This window comes from Myiozetetes cayanensis, unplaced genomic scaffold (genome assembly GCF_022539395.1).
Source record: "Myiozetetes cayanensis isolate MyiCay16 unplaced genomic scaffold, myiCay2020 scf4, whole genome shotgun sequence".
NCBI classification, from domain to species: Eukaryota; Metazoa; Chordata; class Aves; order Passeriformes; family Tyrannidae; genus Myiozetetes; species Myiozetetes cayanensis.
Genome location: NW_026087631.1, coordinates 45,318,725 through 45,331,765, shown reverse-complemented (window position 1 = coordinate 45,331,765; position 13,041 = coordinate 45,318,725). Strand labels below are relative to the sequence as shown.

At 41.4% G+C, this 13,041-nt stretch overlaps 1 protein-coding gene across 3 annotated transcripts in view; it reads left to right on the top strand.

Moving 5' to 3' along the window:
- Positions 1–770: 770 nt before the first annotated feature.
- Positions 771–13,041, top strand: part of ANKRD55 (ankyrin repeat domain 55) — a 44,356-nt gene continuing 32,085 nt past the window's right edge. For all 3 annotated transcript variants that reach the window (XM_050329928.1, XM_050329929.1, XM_050329927.1), the window contains exons 1-4: positions 771–1,117; positions 7,885–8,007; positions 9,799–9,929; positions 12,032–12,141. In XM_050329928.1, the coding sequence (XP_050185885.1) occupies positions 1,078–1,117; positions 7,885–8,007; positions 9,799–9,929; positions 12,032–12,141 (404 nt within the window). In that variant the 5' untranslated portion in view covers positions 771–1,077. The remainder of the gene's footprint in view (positions 1,118–7,884; positions 8,008–9,798; positions 9,930–12,031; positions 12,142–13,041) is intronic.

Genomic DNA, 13,041 nt, shown 5'->3' with positions numbered 1-13,041 from the left:
TGTGCACAAGGAAAGCAAAACAAGGGATTCATTCACCCCTTCCCCTGAGCAGGCAGGTGTTCAGCCATTCCCCAGGACAGCAGGGCTCCATCACATGTAATGGTGACTTGGGACGACAAACACCATCATTCTGAATGTCCCTTCCTTCCTCCTTGTTCCTCCAGCTTTACATGCTGAGAATGCCACCATATGGGATGGGATATCCCTGTGCCTAGCTAGGATCAAATGTCCTGGCAGTGTCCCCTCCCAGCTCCTTGTGCTCTCCAGCATGGTGGGGTGAGGTGAGGAGCAGAAAAGGCCCAGACCTTGTGTAAGCACAGCTCAGCAACAGCTAAAACATCTCTCTTTCCAGCAAACCCAAAACACAGCCATACACTCACCAGCTGCTTTGAAGAAAATTAACTCTACCCGAGCCAAAACCAGCACAGCTGTGCACTGTTCTATCTGTTGTGCTGTGTGGTTGTAGCTAATGCTGTCCACTCCAGCCACAGTAATATGCTGTCAGTTGTTATCCCTTCATTGTACTTTAACAAACTCTGAATTTGCTAATTTGTGTTCAATGTGAAGGTGCTAAATCAGGCGATGTCTGAAAGCATCGTTTCACAAACCATCCCCAGCCACATGCTGAGTGTGAGCGCACAGGCACGCTGCCCGCAGGGCTGTCCATCCCTGGAGCACGTGGAGCCAGGATGGATGTCTGCACCCGAGCTGCGCTGGAGCTCTGCACATGCTCCGTCTGCCAGCCCAGTCCCACTCACCCAGCCCTCGGCTGCTGGGGCTGGGGGAGCCGCAGCATCTCTCGGCTCCTCGTAGGCAGTGCCACTCGCTGAAGACGTGACATTTTTCAGAATCTCAGTTCAGCTGCGAGGGACGTCCTTTTAAGAAGGTCCATAACAGCGTTTCCATCAGGCTCTTGCCTTGTCTACAACCTGCAGCCGTAAAGCGAGTTTCATTCTCTGACAGGGAGACTAGTAACAGCTATCGTTGCAGTGTGTACTATAATACATGACATTCTTCCCTGAAAACCCTGGAGATGGCATTTGTCTGGTCTGGTTGTAAATAATTAGATAGATCACAATGGATTTCAGTTCATCATCCGTGTTTGATCAGCACAAAGGTAAGTCACCTGCTACTAATTTCAAAATCCTTTGGTCCTCCCATGCGTCCCATGCAAATGTACTAAGATTACGTGACAGAATGAACAACATAAATTTTTGGAGAAGAACAGTTTTATTTTGTTTGCACATAAAGGAATTTCTTCCATCAGTTTCAGACAGATATTTCAGTCTATTGCTACAGTGATTTTTTTAAAATAAATTTTTCAGCAGAATAGCAACAGCATCTGATTACTCGTATGCTTAGTACTGAGAGATGAATGTAGGTATTTTTTATATTGTATATTCACTTATGGATATATATTAAAAGTTAATGCAGTACTGGCAAACAGCAGTTTAAAATGGAGTAAAGATTTAACAATAACCGATTGTCATAAGTCTACACTGAAAGGATTAGATGCTGACAACTGATCGACTTTGTTTTGGCAAATCTAAGCTGTATTGGTGAGTATTCTCATAATTGTGAATTTTATATATCATTAAACCCTCCAACATGAAGATTTTCTACATTGTAAGGTTGCTATGGAAATGCAAATATATCTTTGTTGTCTGTTTTGCAGCTAAATGTTAAGTTTTGTGTTTTTATTTGCCAGTATAAGCTTTTATGTTTTATGGCTTAGTCTGCTACAAGTAGACTACAAGTGGCATCCTTTTCATGTTCTGAAAGTAGGAAGCTGTCACTGTTTGATCATGTATGTTGCCACAAAGTGTCTTTTAACTCAACTTGACAAATATCATATGTGCAGTGGCCACAGTTTCCAGTGCATACCTGGAAAATGTCTGAGCTGACATGACCTCACTGGCCCCATAGTGAGGGTGCTGGCTGTGGAACGAGGATGAAGGCCAGAAGGAAGGCAAACACTGTGGTGCCCTCTGGGCAGCCAGGTCCCACAGGCTGTACTTTTGTGCTTGCCTACAATTCTTTGGTGAAACCAAGGTAATTACAGCCCATGTAAAGTGGTGGGTTTATGGCTACCCTTCAGCCACAGCAGCACTTAAAGCCTGAGCGAGTCGTGGCAGTACTGGTTTACGCCAGTCCAGCTGGGACCCCACCCCATGTAGTGGCAGGGAGGGTGGGAAGCAAAACTGAGTGTCAAGAGACAAATACTATCAGCAAGAATAAAGGAGGCAGGGAAGTGCAATGGTAGAAGGTAGATCTGTACTGCAGGAATAGAGACAGATGCTCCTAACAGTGTGAATGACAAAAGGAGTATTTTCCCCAGCAGGACATAGGTGGGGAGCTGACTGAGCTTCTGCAGCTCCAAACAGCCATTCTCAATAATCTCGACTTGTGCAGCACTAGGACTGTTCCCTGCACCACATTCTGACGCAGCAGGTCTCAGACGGGGGAAGGCAGAGAGGAAACCCTGCATGCTTAGTGCCATGAGGATGGCTGCCAGGGAGCCGATGGAAGTAGTGCAAGGAATGAGGCTGGAATACCACCAGTGGTAGGGAAGGAGAGAAGTCAAGTTTCCAGATGGATTAGGGGGCAGAGAGCAATGCATGAGACTACTGACCCTAACCAGCTTATCCAGATAGAAGTGAGAGAGCTGGGAGGCAACATCTGCCTATACCTCCCTTTGCTCCTAGTCCGCAGCCCCTCTTCCTACCAGGCCACTCTCCACATTGACCTGTTCTAATTCCTGTCCAGCATCATCTCCAGTCCATGTCACACTCTACTCATAGCAAATCCTCCAGATAAATTCACCCTTCACCACCACTGCAGGAATGCTTGCTCATTAGGTAATTAGTGGCTTACTGTTCGCCTTCCCTGCTAGCTGCGTGGGAGGTGAATGGGGAGCAGGAGCATAAAACACACAGCAATGGGACAGTGAACTCACTGGTTATCATGCAAATAGTGTTCTGTTTGAAACTAACAGTGCATGGTGGATTTTATCTAAATACCATCTTAATTTTGTGGCACAGTACTGATTTAGGAGACGTAATTTTTTAAGCAAGGAGAAGGAGAATGTCTTTCACTGGAGCAATTTATAATAATAGAATAATACAAACTAGCTTTCAAACAAACTAGATTGATATCTGTTGGTCCTAAAAAATACTTCAACCTTCCCCACAAACCTTTTTTTCTCCACCGCACACATCAGATTAAAAAAAAAAAAACAAAACAGTGTTCCAGGCTTAAAAATCATACTGTCTCTTTACAACACATCCTGTAGTACTGCTCATTAATATCTTATAATACTTAACAATAGTAACATAACAGTAACAATAGGAACATGGGACTTACAGAAGGCAAGCAGCACCCAAACCAGAAACCTCTTCTCTCTTAATACTGCTCAGTGCGTTTAAGTAAATATATGCTGTTCCTGGCTTCAGGTGTTTACCAGTTAAACAGAGAGGCTAGGCAAACTCCTGCGCTGGTACATGCACAGCCAGGCACACACAGGGATTATTACTTTGTTAAGCATTCCATAAATCCATACTATTAAAGAGTGAGTTACAGTTTCCAAAAACTGCACTCATCCACCCCCCGCTGACCTTTGGCACTGATGTGCTGAAACCAAACTAACTGCCCAGTGTTGTGTCCTGACAACAAGGTGCAGGAAATCATATAAGGCTTATATAAATCATATAAGGTGGAGACAAGGCTTTATGAGAGAGAGGGGAGTAAATTACATGCATAAATATTTCTTCTTCACAATGAATATAAAATACCCTATTTTCCTGTCTTTGGTTTCCTATACTTTGCATTTTAGAAAGTTCTAAATCTGCCATTGTCAAGAGGATGCACATTAAGCTCCAGCAAATTTATTTATACCTTAAAAATCCCCATGCATAAGAAAGCATGCACTTACATACATCTTAACATATATTTCTTAAAACAACACATCAGCCAACAACACAAATTGTGTAACACGTGCATTCTTCATAGGACAGTCAGAGGAGAATTAACATCACAGACAGTATAATTTCATTGTTCTGAATGCTGTGATCATTCTGTGTCTCACTTTGTATACCCCCTTTTCTGATCAAAAGACAGCTACTTCATCTTGAAGAAATGACACACTTTAAAAACACTGCAGTTTGTTTCAGATAGATTGGCTTTTAACTATGATTCTTTCCCAGCATTTTAGCTACAAAAGATGTCACAACCCCATATGTCATTTGGTCTTTTCTTCCAGACCTTTCTGCACCGCTGTTGTGTCAGCCTGCAGTTTCTCCCTTGTTCTATACGCAGGCTCTTATTTGGACATTCTGCCTTTCTGAAGCTGACTGATAGCTTCCTTTCACCAGTAGCACAGCAGTTTTCCAAAATAAAATGTAAAATGTATGTGAAATGGGACTGGCATTTATAGAACTGCAAGATAGTAATGGAGTAACTCTTGCATATTTGAAGATGGAGTATCAGGCATTTCACAATACCTCTAGGCCACGTGGTGCTGGCACCCCAGCCACAACCAAGCCCCCCAGCAGAGTAAGCTCACTGAGGGGGGTGGGACACAAACCCTCAGTACCTGACTATTGCCTTCTGCAAAATGCTGACTTTCCGAACCACTCCTCTTCTGTCCAGGGAGGTGTCTAAAAGAAATGGCCTGTGAGCTTTGTGCCTATGCTCTTTCCTTCCTTGACAAAGTATGCTGGAGGAAGATGAAATGGTAGATGTTGTGTCACCTGGAACCAAGTGCATCCAGCATAAATGACATCCAAGCCCTCCTGGCATCTTCTGCTCCCTATCATGTGAAGCATCGGAAGACTATACATCTGTCTTCCTCCTCACCCACCATGTAAAGTCATATGGGTCATGTTAAAGACACCCACTGTAGATTGTGTCACCCTACAGAAATGGAATTAGTGAAATTAGGAATCAGTCTACTTTATATCAGATGAATAATAAGGACACTAATCAATTCCTCCTGGCCCAGGCTCCCTTGCCATCAGGGTGGCAGCCTGGTCCACCTGCCTCTCCTTGCTCTGACAGCTAGGACTTTGGGAGGACATGTGAATCCTTGTGGCTTCACGCCATCATCCCCTAGCAGGAATGGAACCTGTGTTCTGCAAGATCAGGCATGGGAAAAACTGTACTCATTCATTCATCCATCCATTCATTTAGAGTTTTGCTTTCTCTCCTTATATAGAAGGGTAATTACTCTGAGGAAAGCAGATGCAGCCTAGCACAAGCAAAGGCACAGGGAAGGTGTTTCAGTTTTACCTAGATGGTAAAGGCAGTCAGAGACCCACATGAAGGTGTGCATCCATGTCCTCATCTTCCTGCCATACCACCCTTTGGGTAAGCAACTGCTGTGCTCAGGAGATAAAGATTTTCTTTTTGTGTTGGATTTCTCTGCTCCTGACTCACAACAGGAAGATATAACAGTACTTACAAGGCAAAAAAAGTACAAAATGTGTAATGCATCAAAACAGGTGAGCTCCCTTTTGATTCACTGTCTCAGTGCATCTGGTGGTTTCTTTCCCAATGCCAGCAGCATCTTCTCTGTACCATATCCAAACAGTAACTGCACAGATGTACACGACATGAAGCTGTGGAAGGACCTGTGTTGGTGCTTTTGGTTAGCACCTCCTGTATACCTCCAGAGTCTGGCCAAGAGGAACAACACAAGCAATCAACCTCTGTCCTGTCTCCTTGCCTCCCACCCAGCCCAAACTGCACCTCTCTTCGAGTAAGGGACTAGTTCAGACCTGAGCGTGTTACTAACATGTTTTTGCCGAGTTTAGCAATTGTAAGAGGTGCCTGCAAGTCTGATGTGATAAGGAAATATTATTAACTGGCCCTGTGGTAAAGTTACTTCTTTTTTTCATATACTAGTCACTGATGATGACTCTCCAGAGGCAGACTCTTAGTCCCTCCTGATGTCCCAGGCACAAAGGACAAATCTTCTGAGCCAAATGAAAAGTTCCTTCAGCAGTCGACTCCCCAGTAGAATAAAAAATCAGGTTAACATTTTTATTCACCATGTTTATGAAATCTGTAATTTAAAATACCAGTTAGAAGAAAGAAAATAATTCGGTTGTCTTTAGTTGAGGAGCAGTGGAAAGGGAATCTGTGGCAAAGGCAGAATTAACATCAGCTTTCTAATTTTCCAAAGCCAACAGCCAGAACTCCAGCTTTGACAGACTATTCCAGAGTAAGAACAGATTGTGTTTCCATGGCAGCCAAATTTTGAAGTCCAGGGTGCTGATTGCACCACAGGGAGAGAAGGTAGCACATGGGAATTAAGCTGTAAATCCCAACACAGATCTCATGCAGGTTCATCTGAGACAAAGTCTAATCACAACATGAATAGTGTGGTTAATGCTTTACAATGATATTTAAAGATCACTCAAAAATATGTATGACAATATTTAAAATATTATTTCTATCAATGTGTTAAGAATAATGTATTATTTGATTATGATAAAGACTTTATACTAACTTTTCAAACTCTTTTTAAACTATCTCCATTTTTTCTGCACAGCCTACATAGTCATGCTATCTCCAGAAGATATGAACGGTACAGATAAGTCACCAGTCGCTTAATCTGTCCTTCCTTTGATCAACTCTCTAGTGTGATTTAGGTGTCAGTATTACATTCTCCTGTTAGGAAGGTAGTGCAGCAGCTGGACAAATTTTATGTTCTAGAGCTCTGACTCTGTCCTGGTTTCACTTAAGATAGATAATTTTCTTCTTAAAAGCTGGTACAGTGCTGTATTTTGTGTTTAGTAAAAGAATAATGCTGGTGACATGATGGTACTTTAGTTGTTGCTCAGTACTGCTCATCCTAAGTCAAGGACTTTTCAGTGTCAGCAAGCAGGAGTACGAGAGGCTGGGGAGATCATGGCCAGGAGAGCTGACCCAAACTGGCCAAAGGGATTTTCCATACCACAGACCAACATTTGGGGTTAAACCACAGCAGACCCTCAGCCACTGTGAACAGCTGATCCCGCTGCTGGTGGACTTCTTTTTGAATTAATAGAGATCAAAAACATGCGGTTATGTCTGACCTAGATACACATATCTAGAGCATTTTACCAGTGTGTCGGATTTGACCCAGCACCAAAAAATTAACTCTTTTGACTCCTAGAGTTAACAGGTTAATAGTCTACTTGAAGCCAAAGGAGGTATAGCCACGTGGAACATGGGATGACTAGCCTGCAAGCAAAGAAGGAATCATCACATTAATTTCTCTAGAAAGAAAAATCTGAGGAGCATTCAGGAACAGATCCTGCAAGGCATTGGTTTAAATATTAATTCACACTGTAGTTGCCAAACAAAGTAAACTTATCCTGTGTTCCAAGCAATATTCCATTTTTCCTTTTTGTGGAAATAATCAACACAAACTATAGTTGCCAGAAGTTCACTCTCCTGAGAAGAGATTTCCCTTGGACAACACAGGGAAGTGAAAAGCCTCAGTCTTCTGACTGGTGCAAGGATAACATTTAAACTGAAAACAGCTGGGTCCTGATTTCTTCCTCTGTCATAAAAGTGTAGCCAGCAACATTATGAGCTAATTCAGTTATTACTTCATTGTTTCTCATTTCATGTTACATTAATATTAGTATAATTTTTTAAAAGAGGTGGAAACTTTCCAGAAAAAAAGTCCTTTCAGTGCCTGTGTCTGAAAGTTTTTGGAAGAAGCTATGGTGACAATCAAGTTCCAGATGACTAACAAAACCTATAGCACTTTTTAGATATACTTTGTTCCAAGTTACATAGGCATTAAAACTCAGTGAGATAAGTGTCATTATTTTCACTGTTTATCAGTTTTGTACTTGCTCTCTGCTTACTCATGGACATGCTCCTTCTCTGCAGCTGATGCAGCAGAAGAGATCGACTTGACTGTGATTTACCAAGCAGCAGCCAATGGCGATGTGAACACACTGACTGCAGTGATTCGGGAAGATCCTTCTATCCTGGAGTGTTGTGACAGAGAGGGTAAATGAAGGCTGGGTTTGTTCTCAGGAGATTTGTTGCTTCAGCTTGCAATTAAATTTTCCAAATTCTTATCCTGATGTTTGTGTGCAGCAGATTATATTTAATAGCAGAATAAATTTTAGTTATTCCACTGGAAATGCACAGTTTGAGTTTTTCTATCTCCCTGTAATTGTAACTTCAATTTTTATATGGATACAAATAAGCTGTTTTGCTATAATTAGTATCATTAGTTTATCTTAGCGAGGTGCTGAGAAATTGTTGTCGTTTCAGAGAAGGAAAAAGGATATTTTTGTCAAAGCCAAATGCCTTACATTCTACACATTTCTGAAGTAGATTACAGTCTTTTGCACTTAAAAAGTATGTGTACAGTCACAGCTTGAATGATTTTGTCAAGTAATTGTTTGCCAAAGGGTTGGTTGTACAATGTGCAATCATCTAAATAATCTGTTTTATCTGTGAGACTATGCGCATTTTGTGTTCAGGTTACTGTTTAATGCTTAGTTCTTGTACATTGGCTGAGGTTTATATGCATCTGTTTCCCAAGTGAATTAGAGCCACAGATCTCTGGAAGCTGTTCTCAAGGAAGATTTTGTTTATCAAAAGTATTTTTTTAATTGCAGTTTCTTGTATATGAACACTGTCTGTTCTAATCTCAAACAGCTTTTATTTAGCTACCAGTTTTTTTACACTTTAAAGCAAACATTCTAACTGTTATCTTTAAAACATTTACTGGTCAGTAGGGAAAAGCTTAATCAAGATAAAATTCTCTCAGTCTGGATTTTTAATGGGGGAGGGACTAGGTACAAAGAGCGGGTGGAGTGGGTGGAGATGGGCTGATCAGCAAATAGAAGTCTTTCATGTCTACCATTAACTTGTTTGCTACACTGTACATACAAATGTAATTAAAGACGAGTTGTGCAATGCAAAACACACAGCTCATATCCTGCATGTGTGTCAGTCTGTGTGATCTCAGGTTGAGTAGAACCTTTCCTCAGCAGTCTAATTGAATCCAGTAAGAATAATTATTCTTCAGTTGTGTCTTACAGTTTCTAGTCTTACGTTTACTTATTTATGCCCAGCATAGTAATTTTAAATTGATTTGTCGGATTCTGCAGGAAAATGTCATGCTGTTTTTCAGCAGTTAACAGACTGGAAGGAAGAGGAAGCAATTAAATGACATTGTAATACTTTGTGAGAAAGTCAAGTATTAGGTTTGAATGTGGATTTCCGGTTTTTTACAGCACAGAAATTGTTTGCAGAATATTAAAAAAGTTCTTAAGAAAACAGAAAAGAAAATATCCTAGAGCAAATCCAGTCTTCAAATTAGGTTGTTGTCTACATAAAGCACCAACTCACACACATATACCTTTGCAAGGGATGGGGCTTGATTTCATAATTGTTTTGAATACATAGAAAAAGAACAAATACAGTATTTGAGAAGATTAGCCAAGCACCATATCTTGCTACTAGTCATTCTGAAGACTGTCAGCCTCCAAAATGGTGTACAAAACCAAAAGCTCATTTTGGGAACTTGTCAACAGAAAAGTGCTTTTTCCTCCAGGAGCAGAGTTAATGAGGCGAAGCTTTTGCTAATGAAGTCACACTCTTTTTAAACTTGGTGGTCAGTAAGTGGCATAGCAGTTACTTCCTGCTTACAAAAAGCTGAGTACAACTGTTGGACAGTTGCCAGAGGAAGGATTTGTTAATTTGCCAGGGCTAACATTAGCAAATAAGAAACTGTATCTTAGGCTTTGACGAAAATTGTAAAAAAAATTCGGCTTTCTTCCCCAGGTTGCACCCCTTTGATGCATGCTGTGTCAGGACGCCAGGTTGATACAGTGAAGCTTCTGTTGAAGATGGGAGCCAATATTAATACTCAAGATGCCTATGGACGTACCAGTTTATCTCTGGCAACTTATCTGGTACCAATACTTGGGAGAGAAGGATGGAGTGAAGGGAGTAAATGTGCAGACAAAAAAGATTTCTGTTTATACTGTAGAAGGAAAAAAATTTCAAAACATTTGTTTCTAGACTACAGCTTAATTGTTTTTGAAACTTTGCTGTGATGCAAAGCTGGAGCGATGAGTATTAGAAGAGGATTAGGACTCCTGTCAGAGTCTTCTTTCTCTTTCAGGCTGTAAAGTCAGTGCATGGTATGAGGATCTCAGTAGGATTCAGGTTCCTCTGTGTGGTTTCAAGAAAATCACTTCTTTTCTGTGCACTAGAAGGTCCCCTCTTGTCCTTATATGCAGATTAACTTCTTCCCCTCTCACAGCAGCAGATACTTATGCTCCAGTGAGGGCATTCCTGTCTCAAATTCTGGTGGTCAGCAGGCTGGTGTTCCTGCACACCACATGAGCCAGGGCATTGCTTCTCTTCACTGTAGTGCTGGACTTTGCATGGCCTGGTTGAGAACTGAAATTCAAGGTGCTGCAAGTGCCAAATATTAAGATCATAAGCAATCCAATCCCCTGATCAGCCTACATGCAAGTGACAGTAGGGGCAGACACCTCACTGAGACATTTGGGAAGGGAGATGTGGCACACCTGTCTGAAGCAGCAAGGATGGTCCTCTTTTCCTTAGTCATTTACTCCTTGCAGGAGGTAATTCAGGTTTCAGAGAGAGAATGGGGACCAAGTTATCTAAGCAGAGTGTGCTTCCATTATTATTTGGACAGAAAGAAGGAATTTTCACCCGTGCTGCATAGTATGAGTTATGGCTGGATGACTGCCAACCCATTTAAACAGATACTGTGGCAACCTAATTAAATGACATCCCTTGCATCTAGTTTCTTCCCGAAAATTCAGGATAAAAACAATGCTTCTGCTTAGCTTTGCAATGCTCAGCCTGAAAATAAGCATAGAAAATAGCAAAACAGGCAGTCTTATCCAGTGCAAGGAGCATGTCCCACTTACTTGAGAACAAACATTTTCTCTGCAAGATATTTCCAAAAAATTCCATAATTAGTGTCATGTTCCTTTTTTCCTTCCTCCTTTCCCGGAGGAGAAAAAATAATCTTTGGGAAAAAAAGAAATTACTGGAAAAGATTTAAACCACCCAGGCTTAGAAGTTTCCATTTCTGTTTCTGTGATAGATATAACGAGAGGTCTAGGGAGCATTTGGCTGTGATGTCTGTCCAGACTGACGTGTCAGTCCAGAACTGAATTCAGCAGAGCTGCACCGTCACAATCGCATGCAGGATTTGGTGGTCTTGCACTTCCACTAAGAGCTCCAACAAGTGTGTTCTGATTGCACCATTCCACCGCTTTTCCCTAAAAATGCCAGTAATGCCAATCCAATGTAGCTCATATAGGAGGGAATGGTCTTTACTGACTGGCTGTGGAAATTTTAGCAAAACACTTAAACCGATGCTTGATTTCTCTGGGATTTATATATATGCTGAAAGATGTATGCAGTTATAACTTATAACCAGACTGTTTACTTGCTTTTATGCTAGGGTGATCAGTAGAAGGTTTTAGTCCAAGAACTGATTCATCCCATCTGTTCTGGTGCTACTTTCAGTCTAGCATTGTCACTAATACAAACTTCTGCAAGAATGTTTATAAGACAACGCTCTGGGGTTTTTACTAGTGATTTGACATCCCTGCTAAAATCTCACAAAAGAAATGAGATTAAATGTTCATGTTCTTGGTTTAATCTAGCATAATTTTATTCCCATGCAAGACTATGTATAGCATTTGCTAGTGATACAGGAACTGTGTTTTAAACAGTGTTTTAATCACTGTTTAGGCAGTCAGTACTTGCCACAGCTGCAGAAAAAAACAAAGTAGAGTGTAAATGAAACACCTCACCTTATCAGAGAAATTAATGACCAAGCTAGTTTGAGGCCCAGGCTCTAAAGAGAACCACTCTCGGTGCAGAGAAACCTCAACTGGGGAAAAAAAAAAAAACAGTTCCTCTGCTGGCAGAAATGGCTGCAGTCACACACGAATGCCAGCACCAACAAGAAAAGATCTGGCCTGATGCATTTCACTTTCCTCTTTGACATGCTCTTCTGTTTTAGGGCTGGCTGGAAGGCTGTGTCAGCTTGCTCAGGAATGGTGCTAAGCAGAACATACCTGACAAAACCGGGAGGTTGCCACTACATGCTGCAACTGCAGAGCCTGACGTGAGGTATGTCCCAGGCTCCCACAATTTTGTTAATTGAATCTCAGTAGGTAGTCAGCAACCCAGGGAGAGCCCATGTAAGGAAGAACAGCTGTGACAGCTACACTTGTGTGTAACTTGCTGCTTTGTTCAGTGGTTATCATGAAGAGAGTAGAGAGGAGGAAAAACATTTTACCACACTTGTGTACCAGAGATCGATGGCCAAGTAAAGTGAGGAGCCTGGTTTAAGATAACAAGAGATTGAGGGCGGTAAAAATATTATAACAGAGTTTGAAACCCTGGGTTTCCCCTGCCCCACTACCTTTCTGCTACCTCCTCACGTGAAATATTACAAGAAGCTACTTCTCTGGACTTCTCCTCTGAGTAGAATGGCAAACATGAGAAAAATTTTCCACACTACAACCTCTTTGAGAGCCCCTTCCATAAAGGGGAAGTTGAGGATTAGTGGTCTGGCTCATTTTTAACTACTTTTACTGAAGGTGGAGTAAAAACTATAGAGCGTCTTCTAAAGAACTCTTAAAGAAAGATTCTCTTTGTCTCATTCTAGCCTGTGACAATAGGAAGGTTTAACAAATTTTGATTTGTACATCTGAATAAATTCACTAAAAAAACTCTCCTAAGTGAAGAGGTATGGGAAGACATTAGAGACAGGTAAAACGTTCAGTAAATGCAAAATGTTCATGTGACATAATCACTGAGTCTACAATTTTGCTGCTGTCACTATATCATACCAGCCCAGACCTCTGGGCATTTATGCTGATCTGCTCTCCAGCCTTTTTTACCATCTTTAATAATTTTCCACATTATCATTCCTTTTCATGCATCACTTGGAGAGAATAGTTTGAGATTTCTGCAAAAGTAGAGATCACTATCATTAAACAAAGCCAACATGGAAAGAAGACAATG